Genomic DNA, 17,552 nt, shown 5'->3' on the forward strand with positions numbered 1-17,552 from the left:
CTAAGGCTCATTATCCAACAGCCACAGCCCTGTTTTTCCACATGCCATGCTTCACTCATGCACGTTCAGTTCTCCTGTAATTTGTCTTTTATCTGAACATCCACATGGCACGGCACTTCCTGCCCTGTGCCTGATGGAAAAGTCTGTTATCAATCAGCTCTATTTATTATTCTAATGAATTAAGTCTAATCAAGTCTATTAATTCACTGCTAAACTCAGGAGATGTGAAGTTCAGTGTATACGCACAGGTGGGATGGAGACCAGAGAATAAAATACAGCACAATTCAAAATACCAGTCAGGTGCAAAGTCTCTGAAATGGTTGAGAATTAGAATTAGAGACAAGTAAATGAATAAAAAATAAACATCATACAGTTAAAAACTACACAGCAGCAATGTAGGGCCTCCTATAAACATAAACATGAAAGCAATCATTTGTACACTATTTTTTTTTTATATTGAACATATTTATAAACATACAAATACTTGAAGAGGACGCACACTAACAACCCATCACATTATTATTTAATTATTAAACTAAATGAGAACAGAAAGAGAAATAAATAAATGAGGTATGGGGGGTTTATACACAAACAAAGGTCACAAGGCAGAGAAACAACAAGACACACAAGCAAAGACATAAGAGGCATGAAACAAACCCCACAAATCTATTTTACTAGAGCTCATTTTTTTAAAGTGAAAATTAATTCAATTAATTTGAATTCATCAATAAACCCTGCAAAAGAAGCTACTCCTCCACTTACATATCAAATATCAAAATCTGGAACATCATTTATGTTCATTGACAACGAATTTTAAATATCAAACCTGTAACTATTGGATTCAGGGCATGAGAAAAAAAACATGTTCTGATGTTTCTTCTGTCAAATTACAATATGTGCAAGAGTCCACTTCAAACATGGACTTTTTTTTATATATATATATATATAAGGATAAATCTCATGAATTATTTTGAAATGAGTTTCTTGGATCTTGGGGAAATGGGTCATTTTATATAATTGGCCATTTTTTTTTTTTTTTTTTTAATTTAGAAACTGGTTTGAACACCAGCACTGTCACTAATCTGTTTCCTGGTTTCTGCTGCATTTATTTACCTTTTCATGTTGGTTCCACTTGTAAAGTCATGCATTATTTTTCATGACGCATAAAACAATACACTCTGATGTCTAACAGTGTGTGTGTGTGTGTGTGTGTGTGTGTGTGTTTAGTTGTGCCGCTGCTCTGTGTGTACACAAGTTCCCGGGAAAAAAAAACAATATTCCGCCAAAAGGACGCGGTATTAAAACTCCCGCCACTGACTTCCGCAAAGGACGGAACATCCGGCTTCACTGCGAGCCAATGAGAACACGGGAACTAGAGGCACTCTAACGGCAACGCCAACTGACCAATCAGAGGGCAGCGGGAGGCCCAGCTGACCTGTCGGGAGGTAGAAAAACATTTTGGCGCCCGTTTAGTTTGGTTTCAGTCTGCAGAGGAGGAAGGAGCTGCTGCACCGCACTCAGGACACTTTCCTCTACATTTTCAAACAAGGTAAAACCGACACTTGCACGTTCGTGTTCACAACAAGACGTGCACTGTTTTCCCGGACGTGTTCAGGAGGAAAGTTGCCGGTTTCGCCGGAGGGGAGTTTGATTTGCGGCAGTGACTCAGCCGCAGGCCGCTCGGCTGATGCTAACATAGCTGTCGTCTTTCCTTCGTGTTTCTGAGGTTAATTCTTGGTTTTCGTTGCTCTGTCGGGGTGTTTATCACGTTCACAGCTCGTTTTTCATCGTAAATACACAGCAGGGTTCATAACCAAGGTGTCTTTTTTTAATGTTAGCGCTATTGTTGAGAGCTACGCTGCTTTGGCGCCATTCATCTGCATACGTGCTGTTTTATTGCTCCTGGGTTAGATTAAGATTAGGATTACTACTTGCACAGCTCTTCAATTGTTAGCCAATTTTAACAACGTAGAAATTTTGCTTACGAGTCTTAACCAGCCGATTAGGGGGTGAAATGTGATGTTTAAGCAGCAAGTTACAGCTAAATCAACTATTTTATGACGTTTCTTTCATGTTTTCGACCCCCAAGTTGACTTGCATGAACCTGGGGGCCCCTATGTGAAGGTTTTTTCCTTCTTTCCAAAGAAATCTTGATGTAAAGGCATATTTTGGTTTGTGATGAGTATGAAATGGTTATGGTGTCATGCTTTACCGCTGACAGCTGGGAAGCTTCTGAAAGCCCCCTGGGTCCCTTGGGGTCCCCAGATGCTACTTTTAAAATCAGTGACCTACTTAACAATCGCTGGCTTTTGTCTTTGTGTGTTATAGCTAATGCATACAGCTGAGGTTGACATTTTTTTAAAAATAATATTCTAACATTCTCTGTCATGCATGGCTCAGGTTGAACAGAAAATGCCCAGCACACGCTCCAAGGGCACGGCCCAGCCCACCCTGCAGTTCCCCAGGCGCAAGTCCTGCAGGGCGGCATCCCGCTCCAAGACGCCGCGCCCAGAGGAACCTGCAGCCCCCTGTCCTAAAGAAGCCAAACCCCAGCTGCCGCTCGCAGCCCTGGGCAGGATCGGACCCCTCTCACCCCAACGGCCTGCCACCCAGCTTGCTGCACTCTCGCCCCGACGCCCTGCCACCCCGCTGTCGCCCAGACGCCCTGACATCCAGCCTGCTGCCCTCTCACCCAGGCTGCCCCTTAGCCCGCGGAAACGCACAGGTAAGAGTCTGCATGCATGTCAAGAAGACCCTTCGGTTAAATAAATAATTCCAGTGTTTACAAGGGATTTCTAGTTTCACCTGACAGATTGGGGACTTTAAGCTTGGTAAGCTAAATGCTTTTTGTATTTTGTGTCCTAAGGTGACGACAATGGCTGCAACCTCGGTGCCAACCTGCTGGGATCGCCCCCCAAACAGAGCAAGCTGACACTGGCCTCGCCGCGAAGACTGGGCTTCGATGAAAACTCGCCGGTTGCAGCCAGCAGAGGGCCGGCATCGCCCCGGCAGCCGCTCTCTCCCTCCTGCAGAGCCTCCCCGCGCCGTCGGGACGCCCTCGCTGCGAGTCCCGCTCGCCAGAGCTCAGACAAAAAGCCACCGGTCGTTCGCCTCTTTGCAGAGAGTAAGTTTTTTTTCACAGCTTGTGTTGTAGCTCAGTTGTCCTCAGGTAGAGAAACAACTTTTCTTTTTACAGTCCCACTTGCTACAGCGTCCAGAGGCTTTGTCTGCTGTGTTATTAAGAAAATTTATTTGACAGTATGGAGGAGAGCAACCTCGACAGTGTCTGTTGATGGTGTCGGTTTCCCACCTAGTTTGCTTTTGGCATTTTGGCACTTCTTGCTTTTTTTCTTTTATTGTTTCTTTTAACCCATGTTCCTCACAGTCTAGTCAAAATCATCTTGTTTTTCATACAAAGGAATATCTGTTTGAATATTTTGAAATGTCTGTCTGTGAATCTCAGAATGTCAGTATCATTTAAATCCCCTCCTAAAACTCGAGTGTTTCTAGACGTGTTTAAAGACCTGTTTTTTGCGCCTGGTGCTTTGTAACTTCTTTTGATGGGTACAATACAAATAAATCTCGTAATTTATGGTCTTAATACATTTTACAGTTCTTTTTTTTATCCCGAGAGGTGTAGCTCGTGCGTTGTCACTGTCGCTCACCCTCACCAGCTGACCGGCTTCTTCTCCTGTCCAGAGTCGAGGTTCCAGGGCGTGAAGCAGGCGCTCCACACCGCCGTCCCAGAGCGCCTCCTGTCCCGGGAGGAAGAGCGGGCGTCCATCCGCTCCTTCCTGGAGGAGAAGGTCCTGCAGCGTCTCCCCGCCAGCCTCTACATCTCCGGAGCCCCCGGCACCGGCAAGACGGCCTGCCTCAACTGTGTGCTGCAGGAGATGAAGGTGCGTTTATTTATTTAGTTAGTTATTTACAGTGCCTGGGAGAATATCTGCACCTGGCGCCTATCTGCAGCCGTAGTGAGTCTGTTTGTGTTCCTCTGCCGGCAGGATGAGCTGAAGCCGGTGCAGACTGTGGTGGTGAATTGCATGAGCCTGCGCAGCTCCCACGCCATCTTCCCCCTGCTGGCTGACAGGCTGGGCGCCGCCAGCAGCCACAACAGCAGCAGCAGCAAACTGCAGAGGCTGCTGACCGGCCCGGGACCCGCCGTGTAAGTTGATCATTTCAGAGAAAAATCCAACAACAGATTTGCAGCCACAAAGCAAGTCTAGGATTACACAATGGACACGCACAACACTCTCTTTATTAAAACGGTTTGTTTTGTCCGGATAATATCGAAAATGCAGCCGCACATTCATGTCAAAGGCCGTGTTGAAGAGATTAGACAGCATTTTAGTGGAGTTTATTGTCGTCACTCGGTGGAAGCTGGCTCTTTACCCAGAAGTGTTTGTGACCGCCGTTTCTCTCTCCAGCCTCCTCGTCCTGGATGAGATGGACCAGCTGGACAGCAAAGCGCAGGACGTCCTGTACACCATCTTCGAGTGGCCCTACCTGCCCAAGTCCCGCCTCTGTCTCATCGGTAAGAGCTGCTTTCACTTACTTTGTTATTCTTTGCTGCCTTTGTGAAGCACTTTGTAGTGTTAATTTAGAAAAGTGCTCTATAAATAAAGATTATTAGTAGAAATATTGTAAAATTGCATTCCTAGCAGCAGCACTACTCGCAGACAGGATGTGTGTGTGTGTGTGTGTGTTTTGGTGTAACCTAATCGTGCTCTGTTGCAGGCATCGCCAACGCTCTGGACCTGACCGACCGCATCCTGCCCAGGCTGCAGGCTCGGCCTCACTGTCGCCCCCTGCTGTTACATTTCCCTCCCTACAGCCGGCAGGAGCTGGCAGCCATCGTACAGGACCGCCTCACACAGGTAACAGATCAAACCCAGACATGTTCAAAACAAGCAGAACTTTGATGGAAAAACAAATGTCTTCCTTCTGTAGCAGGAAGATCTTCAAACAGTCGTTTTTACCAGTTTGACTGATGTTTTTTTGCATCCTCTTCCTCTCAGGCGTCAAGTGAGGGGATCCTGGACGCCTCCGCCGTACAGTTTTGTGCCAGGAAAGTGTCCGCAGTATCTGGAGACGCCAGGAAAGCTCTGGATATTTGCAGGTAAAATTTGCCCTTAAAATTTTTTTCTGTGTTGGTGCTACCCAGTGAATTTGAGGTTTAAGAGCAGGCTTGTCAGATGGAGGAAGCAGTTGGAAAACCTTGCTTGTTTTGGGTCTTGATCATTTTTTTTTTCACAGTTGACAGCAAAATAATTAATGATCTATTAATCCACAGTGGCGTCTTCTTCCATTTTCATTTTCAGGAGGGCAGTTGAGATGGTGGAATCTGACGAGAGAAAGAACGCCGCAGCTGAAACTAAAGGTTGGTCCAGCCGAGCTTCATCCAGTTCCTAACCCTAATTATGCAGAGACCAAATCTTGTATACAGTTAGTTATGACTGTGTGCTGGCAAATGTGCAGCATCAAGATCAGACTTGCCCGCTAGACTTGAGAAAGACCTGCCTGTGAATTTCAGCGAAGTCAGTATTATCTTTTAAATTGTCTCCTAAAACTGTTCATAAACTTGAATATGATCAAAAAAAAAATCCTGCAACACAGTATAAGTTCTTATTCTGCTAATAGCTTGCCATACAAGTGAGTCTGTGCTGTAGTGGGTGGTTTGGTCATGTTTTGTTAATCAGATGTAGGATTTACCGTAAATGCTCACTGCTCTAGACTGATGGGGGTGGGAACATTCACTCCCGCCCTTTAGTGTTAAATATAAGTAGGAAACGGTGCAGTAAATCTAGACGTCACTAGCCCACGGGATTTAAAGGTTTTACTCTGGAGTTTGGCTTTAACCTGAGCTGTTACTGGTGGATAATAACAGTTCCTCCTCCTTTTTTTTTTTTTTTTTTTTTTATCCCTGGTTGTGTTCCAGTGTCGCGGGTGAGCGTTCCCCAGGTTGCGCGGGTGCTGTCGGAGGTGTACGGCGACCGCATGGCGTCCCCGGGCGGAGGCGAAGGAGAGAGCTTCCCCCTGCAGCAGAAGCTCCTGGTCTGCTGCCTCCTGCTGCTCATCCGCAACGGCAAGAGCAAGGAGGTCGCCCTGGGAAAGGTGAGAGGGCAGAGAAATCTCACTCAAACTTCAACTAGAATCTTGCAGTATGAATAGCCGCTAACAGATTTTTATTTTACTGTTAGTTAAAATAAGTTGATAAGTGCCAGTAGTTTCCTCTCATCATGCCGGTGCCGTGTGTTCCTGCAGCTCCACGAGGTGCACAGCCGCCTGTGCACACAGAGGCAGGTGGGCGGAGTCAGTCAGAGCGAGTGCCTGTCGCTCTGCGGGCTGCTGGAGAGCCGAGGGATCTTCGCCCTGAAGAAGGCCAAAGAGGCTCGCCTGACCAAGGTACACACCACACACACACACACACACACACACACACACACACACACACACACACCACACTCACACTCACTTCCAGCTGCACAGGATTTGATATCGGCTGAGTTTCAACACCGTCAAACATCCAATGACTTTTTTTTTTAAACCGCCTAGCAGTATTGTCGTCTGACACAACACCCAGAAATGAGTTAACCCCTCAAAAAAAGGTTTGCTCCCAGTGGTTTTCAAACTGAGAGTGGTAAACCGTCCGACCACGGAACAACTCCCTTTTCATTTGCTTAATTAGAGAAGGAGGCGTATTTTCTAGAAAGCTGTAAAAAGATAGAAAATAAACGATTTTGTATAGTATAGCAGGGCTGTGTGACATATCAATTCAGAGTTATGTTTTAAATCAATGGGGGAAATAACGGCTGAATTATAAAATCGAGGTACAGAACAGAATTATTGTCACAAAACAAGCACTACCTTTCAAACTGTAACCTTCCACACTGTAGCAAGACATCTGCCCAACTGGCAGAGTCATATGTGGCGGCAGTGACAACAAGTCCCTAAAAATACTACTGTCTAAGCCCATAACTACTGACAAAATGCTCTGTTTGTGAACTCTTTCTCAGGAGAACATCCTAAGAGTATACACTGAGGTTGCTGTTTCAGAAAAGTACCATTAACTTAGTTTTTCAAAGCTGTTTTCGATTGCCCAACTGACCGCTGGTGTAGCCGAGCAGGAGCCTGCAGCATCGACATCAGGATTATTAAGAAATAATCTGTTAATAGGGTCTAGGCTTCAAAATAGCGAACTTGCCCTTTAATCTCAATGGATACACGGCTAGTTATTTGTCTTATGAATATCCTGACAGTTTCTGACTTCAGCGCATTCTCAGTGAAACAAAATGTGTCAAGATGGGAAATTATGCAAAAAACCTCTGTTAACCACTAAAATAGGAATGCTGAGTTTCAGGATCTAACGTGTGTGTGTGTGTGTGTGTGTGTGTGTGTCCAGGTGTTTCTGAAGATCGAGGAGAGGGACGTGGAAAACGCCCTGAAGGATCGCACGCTGCTTGGCAGCATCCTGGCTGCAGGCCTCCCCTAACACTCTCCTCACTTATTTATTTCTGCCTTTTTATCACTGCTTTTATGTTGAAGCTATGAATTAATTACCTTTTTTAAATTCTCATTTTTACTGGGAATGTGTACAGTGCATAGAGATTTTTTTTATTTAATGATCCAAAATTGGGTTGTGAAGAGTTTAACCCATACATTTTTTTTTTTTTTAATCTTACAGCTTTTGGTTACTGTTGTGAAGCATGTTTTCATTTTTAAGCTGTAATAAATGCCTGTACAGACATTTTAATCAGATGGTTTCTGTGTGTTTGTGTTGCATTCAGACTAGAGTTCTCATCGGGCCTGAAAATTAAGACCCGACCCGACCCGGGCCCAACTGGGCCAGCCCGAGGCCAGACCCGACCCGACTAATTAGCCGAACTTAAGGCCCGTCAGCCCGATAAAGCCCGAAAAAAAAAAAAAAAAAAAAAAAATCGCCAAATTCGCCATTATTTAGCAGCGCCGGTCGGCCGCGGCCACGGCACCGGGGCACCATCACCATCAGGCGGCCGCGGCACCAGGCAACTCACCTGTCAGATCCGGCAGACCTGACGGGTGGGCGCGGTATCGGACGGTGCCGCGGTTGGCCCGCCTGATGCCGACTGATGGTGCCGCGGCATGTGCGGGTCAATACGGTAGGCTAGAAAACTGGAGATTTTTTTTTTTCTCGTGCGCCCCCAAGTAGATTGCGCCCTGGGCAGTTGCACTGCCCATAGCAGAAACCGTCCCTGCTGCCGAGTGTGCCAGCACAGCCGGATACTGCTGCAACTCTCTCTCACTTGTTTGCGCTGCGCTCGCACAGCTGGTTGTCTGTCTGTCACTGAAAGTTTAGCCTCCAAATCCAATCCAGTCTCTCACTCTCTCCACCAGTCACATAAAAATGAAACGTCATAATTAATAACACAACACATAATTCTATTTTTTTATTTAAAAAAAAAACAAAAAAACCCCCACAGAACCCGAAGCCCGACCCGACCCGCCCAATTCACGTAAATTTTAGGCCCGACGGGTCGGGTTCGGGCAGAATATGAGAACTCTAATTCAGACGGGTATTTTTGTTTCTCCTGCAAATTTATATGGAGGGTTTGAATGAGCCTGCTGGTATCTGACTGCAGTAGAAGTAGAAGTACTGTTCCTCTGCTGGTATGTGACTGCAGTAGAAGTAGAAGTACTGTTCCTCTGCTGGTATCTGACTGCAGTAGAAGTAGAAGTACTGTTCCTCTGCTGGTATGTGACTGCAGTAGAAGTAGAAGTACTGTTCCTCTGCTGGTATCTGACTGCAGTAGAAGTAGAAGTACTGTTCCTCTGCTGGTATGTGACTGCAGTAGAAGTAGAAGTACTGTTCCTCTGCTGGTATCTGACTGCAGTAGAAGTAGAAGTACTGTTCCTCTGCTGGTATCTGACTGCAGTAGAAGTAGAAGTACTGTTCCTCTGCTGGTTTCTGACTGCAGTAGAAGTAGAAGTACTGTTCCTCTGCTGGTATGTGACTGCAGTAGAAGTAGAAGTACTGTTCCTCTGCTGGTATGTGACTGCAGTAGAAGTAGAAGTACTGTTCCTCTGCTGGTATGTGACTGCAGTAGAAGTAGAAGTAGTGCAGTAAAAATGTCCTGCAGTAAAAGTCCAAAGTGTCTCATGTCAAATGTCCTGGCAGTAAAAGTGACTGAGCTCCTTTTTCCAAACAGTAACGGTGTTAGCTGGGATCTTTTCCATGCAGTTAGAAAAGGAGGAGAGAACACGCTGCACACTACATGCTTTTAAAGGGACATTACACTAAACTGAAGAGAGGACCTTGTAGACTCAACTGACACATGTGCAATAAGCATGGCATGCTGATTGAGCCTACATGGTTCTCATTGGCAGGCAGTTTTTCATGGTGCAACTTTTATTGTGAAATTTGGGAACTGACAAAAAAATAGAACCAACAAAGCAGAAACAGGTTCCTCTTGTCATCTTTGCTGACTGAGCTGATTGATCATTTAGTAGTAAAAATAAAATTGCTGACTTAAAAAAAAAAATACTCAAAAGTACAAGTACACAAAAAAGCTACTCAGTTCCAGTAACATGAGTAAATGTAATCCATTACTTCCACCACCTGCTGTCCACACACAGAAGAAACCAGCACTCTGGAATATAATCTTCCATTATTAGAGCATCATGCAGACAAATTAAAAAAGTGATGTGCAGAGTGCAGGTTTTTTCTGTGTACGTGTGCAGCTGGTGGCTCGCTCCCAACACCTGGGGAAGATCGACTGGACGAAATCTGAGTCAAACTGGCATCGTCTTCGTCTCTTTTGGACAATTTATCCGTCCATCCGCCTCCTCAGACTTCCACCACCTTATTGTCCATCACATGAGGTCTGTGTCAAACTGCAGGACGAGGAGAGTCAGAAGAGCCCTGCCTCCCGTTTCAAAGGGAAATCAAAGGGAATCGGTGGATGGAAAACCTCATGAATCAGGTTTGCACGACTTTATGGAAACGTTAACTGTGAATTTGATTTGAGATTGTTCAGTTTATTTCCTCCAGGAGGCGCCAACCTGACCGGACCTTACACCTGGTCCTCCTGCTCCTTCTGCTCCTCTGTGGCTTCTGTCTGTGCTGCAGTGACGATCTCAAACACAGGATCAGAGTCCGACTGATGGGAGAGAAGACACACAACATGAGACAGGAAAATATAATGATAACAATAATAATGATAATATATTTCTATAGCACCTTTTAGGAGTAAGGGAAAAAATCAAGTTAAGTATTGCAATCCTTTTTTTTTAAGTTATTTAATCGATTTTTTTTAAATTACCGAATTGACTTAAAGATATTGGCATCATATGAAACTAGACGGCCTAAAGAATCCACCACGTCATGTTAGGTTGTTGGCAAGGAGGCAAAATATCACTCCAAAATTCAGCTAAATTTGGCGAGGGGAGAAACTGGCATCTCCAGCGGGGTCCCTTGACCTCTGACCTCCAGATGTGTGAATGAAAATGGGTTCTCTGGGCAGCCACGGCTCTCCCCTTTGCAGACACGCCCACCTTCTGCTAATCCCATGCAGTTTGGGCCACAAAGCCTGCAGTCCACATGTGTTCTTGTGGCCTGTTGTAAAATGGTGTGTGTGTGCAGACTGGGGCCTAAACAGTCTTGGAGCTGCATCAGTTGGCTTTGACTGGAAAGCTGAGACTCTTGTGGATTCAGTGAGCCACATTTGATTCCTGTGTGATGATGTTGGCCTCCATAGCAGCCATTTCACTGCAGGCAGAGACTTTTGTCAAACTGGACGTCGCTGTAGAAAATGACCTCTAGTGACCTCTAGGAGAATCACAGCCTCATCAAACTTTACAGCCACAAACTAGAGGAGGATTCAAAAAACTAAAATCGCAATAAATTGTAATTTATTGTATCCAATTGTATCATGATTGTATCCAATCATGATACAACAGAAGCCTCCTCCCACCTTCACACCTGGTCAGGACGGCTCCTTGTTAGGAAGCTGTTTTACTCAACAGGTTACATGAAGCAACACAGCTACCTGAAGCAGCTCCGTGTGTGTGTGTGTGAATTAAAACAACAAAAAATGCAGTAAAAATGTAATATCAATCGCATAACATATTGAATCAGCAAGTATTACGATAGTATAAGATTAGGAAATAAACATATGGTCCCGGCCTGAGCACCTTTCATGCCCTGAAATGTAACTCAAAGTGCTTTACAAGAAAATAGTAATACAAAAAAATAGGATAATGGTAGTAATAACATAAGCTGATAATGAAAAAAAGTTCAAAGATATAAAAGCATAAAACAAGTACAAACGGAATAGAACATGTATAGGACATAAAAGAGACTGAAATAACTATATATATTTTTTCTCTCTCTCACCTGTACAGTCTGTACTGCGTCGCTCTTCTCAGCAGTGCCATTCACAGTTTTCTTCCTCCTGGATTGAATGGGTCGAGCAAAATCAAACAAACTGGATTTGATAAAACTTATGAAAAGTATGAAAGGAAATCGCTGAAAAGAGCAGCGACAGAGCAGGTGGATCTGTGCTGTGTCACCTGAGCCACAGGTAGAGGACACACGGGGTGAGCGGGATCAGGAGGAGGAGAGTCACCAGGAGGACGTTCATATTCATTACTCTCCCTGCAGACGGAGACGGACACACATGATAGATGTCTGACAGCTGGAGGTGGACGAATACATCTGACGTCCTCTTTATGAAACACCCGATACGGAGTTCACCTCTGAGCAGCGACACAGGGGAGAGTTTCAGTGTCCCACCTTCATCTAAATGCTATTTCAGGGCTTTTCGACTGGCAAAAATGCGATTCTCAGGGAAAGACAGAAAACTGGCAGGGTGCTCACCGCTTGCTTTGGCTCTTGTGCGGTGCAGGAACTCAAAGTCCTTCAAGATCCATGTCTAATTCCCACACACACTTTTTGATTTATCTCAGGGAGTCGGTCGACGTTACAAGAACCTTCTTTTCTCAAGACAGAAGATGTCTCAATATAGAAAACTTTTCATTGTTTTTGCGTAGGACAAGAACACACACCAAAGATTAAAAAATTGCCAACTCCAAATGCCCCGATGAAGACCATACTCGAAATATCGGTATTGTTTTGATAAATGTGACCCATCAAAAAAAGAAAATAAAAAAATTAGTGACTTCAGTTTAGAAAAATATCTGCATGACTATCAGCTGATCAGTGTAGCACACAACAGCTAGAAAGCCCTTACCTCCAACAACACTGCAGTTTTCAACATGCAGAGCTGCTCCAAAGCTGCCTGATTTACACAGGATATCAGATGTGTTTGAAGTACACATCTAGGAATTTACTTTAAAAAAAAAAAAAAAAAGAGGTTGGTTTCAGGAGAAGTCAGATGGTGGAACTGTAACCGCTGAACACATTAATCCTTCCGTCTATCACAGTGACCACAAATTAATTTCTCTACTCTTGGTTTCAAATTCCAAGTCATGTATTTCAAACCCACATAGTACACTGTATAAATAAGACAGCCTCAGAGTTGCTGTAAGGCTTATTCTTTCACTCTGACGGAGCCAGGCTAATGACTCCCATAGACTTCAAGTCTTTATGCTAAGCTAAAACAAAATGCTACCCATAAAAACTCCACCCCTGGACGTACAGCGGTGGAAATGGCATTGAACATCTTGTCTCATTGTGGGGAAGTGTATTCATACGTAAAACACAAGGATGACTTTCAGTGCGAGACAGAAGGGTGTGTGGTGTGTGGTGTGTGTGGTGTGTGTGTGTGTGTGTGTGTGTGTGTGTGTGTGTGTGTGTGTGTGTGTGTGTGTGTGTGTGTGCGCGTGTGAAGGTGAATGAGCATGGCTCACCTGCTCCAACAGTCACAACAGTCAACTGTAAAGTGGAGTTATGACGTCCTCTTCTGTTTTGGACTTCACAGTAATATTCTCCACTGTGTTCAGATGTGATGTTTGTGATGGTGAAGGTCTGTCCCAATGCTTTTAGCGAGGTTTCATTCTTCTTGTACCAGGTATAAGTAGCTGCTGGGTTAGCATCACTGCTGCAGGTCAGAGTCGCTGAACTGCCCTCCACTATTTCACCAGAGGGACTCACCGACACTGAGGGAACCTTGGGAGCATCTGGAGGACATCATTTATAGAGACATTATTCACTCAAAACCATCATTGATAAACAGATTCATAATTTGTTAATTGATTGTTAATTAACCTTAAGTTCATAGTTATTTTAAAGTTAACAAATAGAGAAATCATAATTAACTTATTACATAATAATACAAACTATTACGTATTTGTCAGTGATTACCAACCTTTAGGAAATTGTTTGTAAAACATCGATAAACATTACATAGATAGATGGACCAGAAATTTGTTAATGGTTAATAACTGGTTTACATCTATAAACATTGTAAACATTAACAAATACTCAGCAGTATAGTGTATAAAATGTTATAATGTGTGCAACAATAAATGATTAAGTTCATAGTTATTTTACAGTTAACAAACAGAAAAAGATAGTCAAGGATGTTCACTTATTGCATAGTAAGCTAATTAACTTAGCAATTTAATATTCATAAGTGAGGATTATTATAAAGTGTTACTCATGGGTAAAATGAACTTGTAAAGCACACTGATGGAGAGATTTAAGAAAGATTTTCTACTTACATTGGACATCTAGCAGTACAGAAGGAGAGTTTATCCATCCGTGTTGATTCTCAGACTGACAGTGGTATGTCCCTGTGTCCTCAGAGCTGATGGAGGTGAAGTTATAACTTCCCTCTGGTCCTTGAAGCAGAGCTTGGTTCTCCTTGTACCAGGTGTATTCGTCCACTGGAGGGTCAGCATCACTGCTGCAGGTCAGAGACACTGAACTGCCCTCCACTATTTCACCAGAGGGCCTCAGCGACACTAAGGGAACCTTCGGAGGATCTAGAGGACATGTAATAATAGACTGTGTTTGGACTTGAATATCCCGCTTTTTATCATATTTGGGATGGTGTTTACACAGAACGTGGAGAAATCTGGTTATTCATATCTCTGTATACATGGTAAATGCTAGTATCCTGGACACTGATTACTGCGAGCTGTTTGCACAAGCACCTGTGATGTTTACAACACAAACTGACAATCTTGAAAAAGAAAGACCTTTCCTGGCTCAAAAATGGCAGATTTAAACTTTAACTTGCTTTAACATGACATCAAACACCTGTTTGTTGTGTTTCACTCACATTTCACATCAATAGAGGTGGAGTCAGATGTCTTCTCTCCCAGCTCATTCTGCGCTGTGCAGTAAAACTCTCCAGAGTCAGAGGACTGGATGGAAACAAAATCCAGCTGTGGTCCTGTCCTGAAAGGTTCCTGGACTGGATTTCCATTCTTCTTGTACCAGGTATAAGTAGCTGCTGGGTTAGCATCACTGCTGCAGGTCAGAGTCACTGAACTGCCCTCCACTATTTCACCAGAGGACCTCACCGACACTGAGGGAACCTTCGGAGCATCTGGAGGACATCATGTTAACATACATTAAATTCAAGATGAGGATGTGTTTTATTGTGGAATAGGTATAATAGCTATCATAACTTGATAGTTGATAGTCATATTGATGAGGTGCAAATGTTGAATAATTGACATTGTGTAAGAGGAATTGATTGGAGACAAACTGGGACTGGGGGGATTCCCTCAGGGACCATCCATAGGAGACACATTTGTCTTGTGTTAAGTTCCTGCTGTCCATGTTAGTGACACACAGTGGAGTAAACTCACAAACTGGAGCCGCGCGGAAACCCTCATGTCCTTTTACAGCACAGGAATAGCTGTCTCCAGGGTAAACGTTGACTGCATAAGAAGAAGAGGATCCTTCAAGAACACTTTGTCCATTCTTGTACCAGACGAAGGAGAGATGACCCACTAGCCGGCAAAAGCTGCGACACTTCAGCTCTGCCTCGGTATAAAACTGGAGGACCGATGATCTGAGCACCTTCACCTGGAGATCTGGATGTGTGAGCAGAAATGCTATTGGTTACTGATCACGTCCACTGACTTCCCTCTTGCCTCTTTTTGGAAGAGAGTTGTAAACCTTCTGTGTTGTGTTTGGTCGCACCAACTACGACTTTGACATTATTTAATGTTTAACCTCTGCTGTTGCACACCTAATATTGTCTCGGTGTAAAAACCTTTAATGGAGGTCCAGTCAGGGTTCTCAGCATCTTGTTTTCTGTTGTTTTGTGTTAATCAGAGTTGTTAAGAATTGATTTTTTTCTGTTTTTGTTTCTGTACTCAGGATGAGTTTCTATTTTATAGTGGCGGTTGGTTGTTTGGTTTACTATTTTTGCCTTTATTTGCTGTTTTCATTGTTCCATTACACAGTCATAACATTGAATATTCAATTATTATGTTATGTTAATGATACTCAATTACACACGCAGTCACAACACTTTTCCCAGGATGTTAGCATTATTTGGATGATGGAACAAATGACACCATGAAACTCTTACCTGTGACAGTTAAAGAGACTCCAGGTGAAGCGGTCATTTTCCCTCCTGGTTGGTTTGTTATGAACCTGAACTTGTACACAGCTGAGTCACTCTCTCTCAGGTCACTGATTCTCAGTCTGTTGTACTTTTGTTCACTGTAATACTCCACACGACCTTCATACTCTGAATCTGATCTCAGATTCACAGGTTCATTATCCTCCACCTTAGTAAACCATAGTGTTTTTTCAACTGTGGTAACATTGCCATTTTCACTGTATGGGTATGTGTAGGTGCACTGCATTTCCACTGCTGATCCTTTTAAGGCACAGATCTTAGTAGGAGTGTAAGTCGCTGCCCAGCCATCCAGTCCCTGCACCACTGTAACACAGAGCACATCAGAAACCACAATCAGATTCATAAAAACATCAGAGGACAGACTTTCATCTGCAGTGGAGCCGATTCAGGATATAACGTACGGGCTGCATTTCCCAAAACCTCTTAGGTACTCACATCATCTCATCTCCATTGTGAGTCACTAAGACAATCATATTGACGATCATATTACCAAGATGCTTAATGGAACCTGGACAAGCTTCAGACGTCTCAGAATAACACAAGTGTTGATCTACTGCAGCTGCTGTGCAAGTTCCTCATTCTGCATGCACTGAAGCAGAACTCAGTACCCTTAAAAACAGTTGTCTATGCTACAATATTATTCTAGGAACACAGGAACATAGTGCTGTGCTTTTGGCCCTTGGACTCCAGTAAAGCAGAATTACCATAAAAAATAATCCTTAAGACAAAACAGGAAAGCCATCATTTCAAAATTTGTAATCACACTAAATGATTGACAGCAAAAAAAAATGGAAAAAGATGGTCAGTTTTGCAAAGTTGATTATCTATGTTTTAACAAAATTGCATTCTGTTTTTGGACCCCTCTGATGTGTCCATGGAGTCCATTTTAAAATTCTTGAAAACAGCCAACTCAAGCACAGTTAAGCTTATTATCAATAAGATGCAGTTGATTAGCGCACCAGCCCAGTGTCTAAAATGTAAATGTACGATACCTGGCACAGACAGAAGGAAGACAACAAATCCACACGCTGCTGCTGTAAAACTCATAGCTGCTCCTCTCCTCTCCCTGTTGAGGCTTCAGAGACGTTAAAACACATCAACAGTGAGGCCAAGATCATGTACAGAACATGAGAAATCTGTCAGTCCCATCAGCAAACCTTTCAAATAGCTGCTGAATCTCTAGGCGAAGCTATAAAAATGTGAAATGAAACAAACCTCTTATAATAAAGGGCTTCATCATGAAAAGGAAGTTGGTGTGACGCAGACACTTGGAGTTAAAAATGAACCAGTTTCCCTTCCTCTTTTCATCTGAAAAAATGAATGAGACAGAGAATGCTGGTAAATGACCAAGTTTATTAAAGATTATTGCACCCATCTGTTTTTGTTTTCATCTGAAAGCGAGCCAGAGAGAGCGCCCTCTGCCTGGACTCCTGCAGCACCACATCAGTAACTCCTACAGGTGTGCACGTCTCCACACAGCTCCGTTCCTCTGAAAGCAACAGAGATCTGGTTTAAAGATATGTTCATATTCCCCATGATGATGCTGATTTCACTCTCATGTCTGTGCAGTGGGGAATGCTTCCCTGGTAAAGGTGAATGCAGTGTCTGTGTAGAGCTAGTGAATGCTGCTCTATGCCTGACTCCTGCTCCAGCCAATTTCCTCAGCAGGGCCACAGTATACAGTGCATTCAGAAAGTGTTCAGACCCCCTTCACTTTTTTCACTTTTGTTATGTTGCAGCCTGATGCTACAATCGTTTAAATTCATTTTGTCTCTCATTAATCTACACTCAGTACCCCATGATGACAAAGTGAGACCAGAATTGTAGAATTCTTTGTAAATTTATTAAAAAGGAAAAACTGAAATATCACATTAACATAAGTATTCAGACCCTTAACTCAGTACTTAGTTGAAGCACCTTTGGCAGCAAGTACACCCTCGATGCTTTTTAGGTATGATGCAACACGCTTCGCACACCTGGACTGGGGGATTTTCTGCCGTTCTTCTTTGC

The 17,552-nt window shown here is 43.6% G+C and overlaps 2 protein-coding genes across 2 annotated transcripts; one reads left to right on the forward strand and one right to left on the reverse strand.

The window, feature by feature from the left end:
* Positions 1-1,419: 1,419 nt before the first annotated feature.
* cdc6 (cell division cycle 6 homolog (S. cerevisiae)) lies at positions 1,420-7,758 on the forward strand. Its single transcript, XM_030057577.1, has 12 exons — positions 1,420-1,549; positions 2,401-2,725; positions 2,867-3,124; positions 3,700-3,899; positions 4,005-4,165; positions 4,428-4,534; positions 4,738-4,877; positions 5,019-5,119; positions 5,322-5,380; positions 5,939-6,114; positions 6,265-6,405; positions 7,403-7,758. The coding sequence occupies exons 2-12, from the start codon at positions 2,413-2,415 to the stop codon at positions 7,490-7,492; spliced, it is 1,746 nt and encodes a 581-aa protein (XP_029913437.1). The 5' UTR covers positions 1,420-1,549; positions 2,401-2,412; the 3' UTR covers positions 7,493-7,758.
* A 2,207-nt stretch (positions 7,759-9,965) lies between these two features.
* On the reverse strand, positions 9,966-16,644 carry LOC115357894 (sialoadhesin-like). The gene is made up of 8 exons (XM_030049658.1): positions 16,535-16,644; positions 15,489-15,845; positions 14,880-14,985; positions 13,660-13,844; positions 12,847-13,116; positions 11,548-11,632; positions 11,372-11,429; positions 9,966-10,136 (listed from the first exon to the last, which is right to left on the reverse strand). The coding sequence occupies exons 1-8, from the start codon at positions 16,587-16,589 to the stop codon at positions 10,050-10,052; spliced, it is 1,203 nt and encodes a 400-aa protein (XP_029905518.1). The 5' UTR covers positions 16,590-16,644; the 3' UTR covers positions 9,966-10,049.
* Positions 16,645-17,552: the final 908 nt, after the last annotated feature.

Source organism: Myripristis murdjan, chromosome 1 (genome assembly GCF_902150065.1).
Source record: "Myripristis murdjan chromosome 1, fMyrMur1.1, whole genome shotgun sequence".
NCBI classification, from domain to species: Eukaryota; Metazoa; Chordata; class Actinopteri; order Holocentriformes; family Holocentridae; genus Myripristis; species Myripristis murdjan.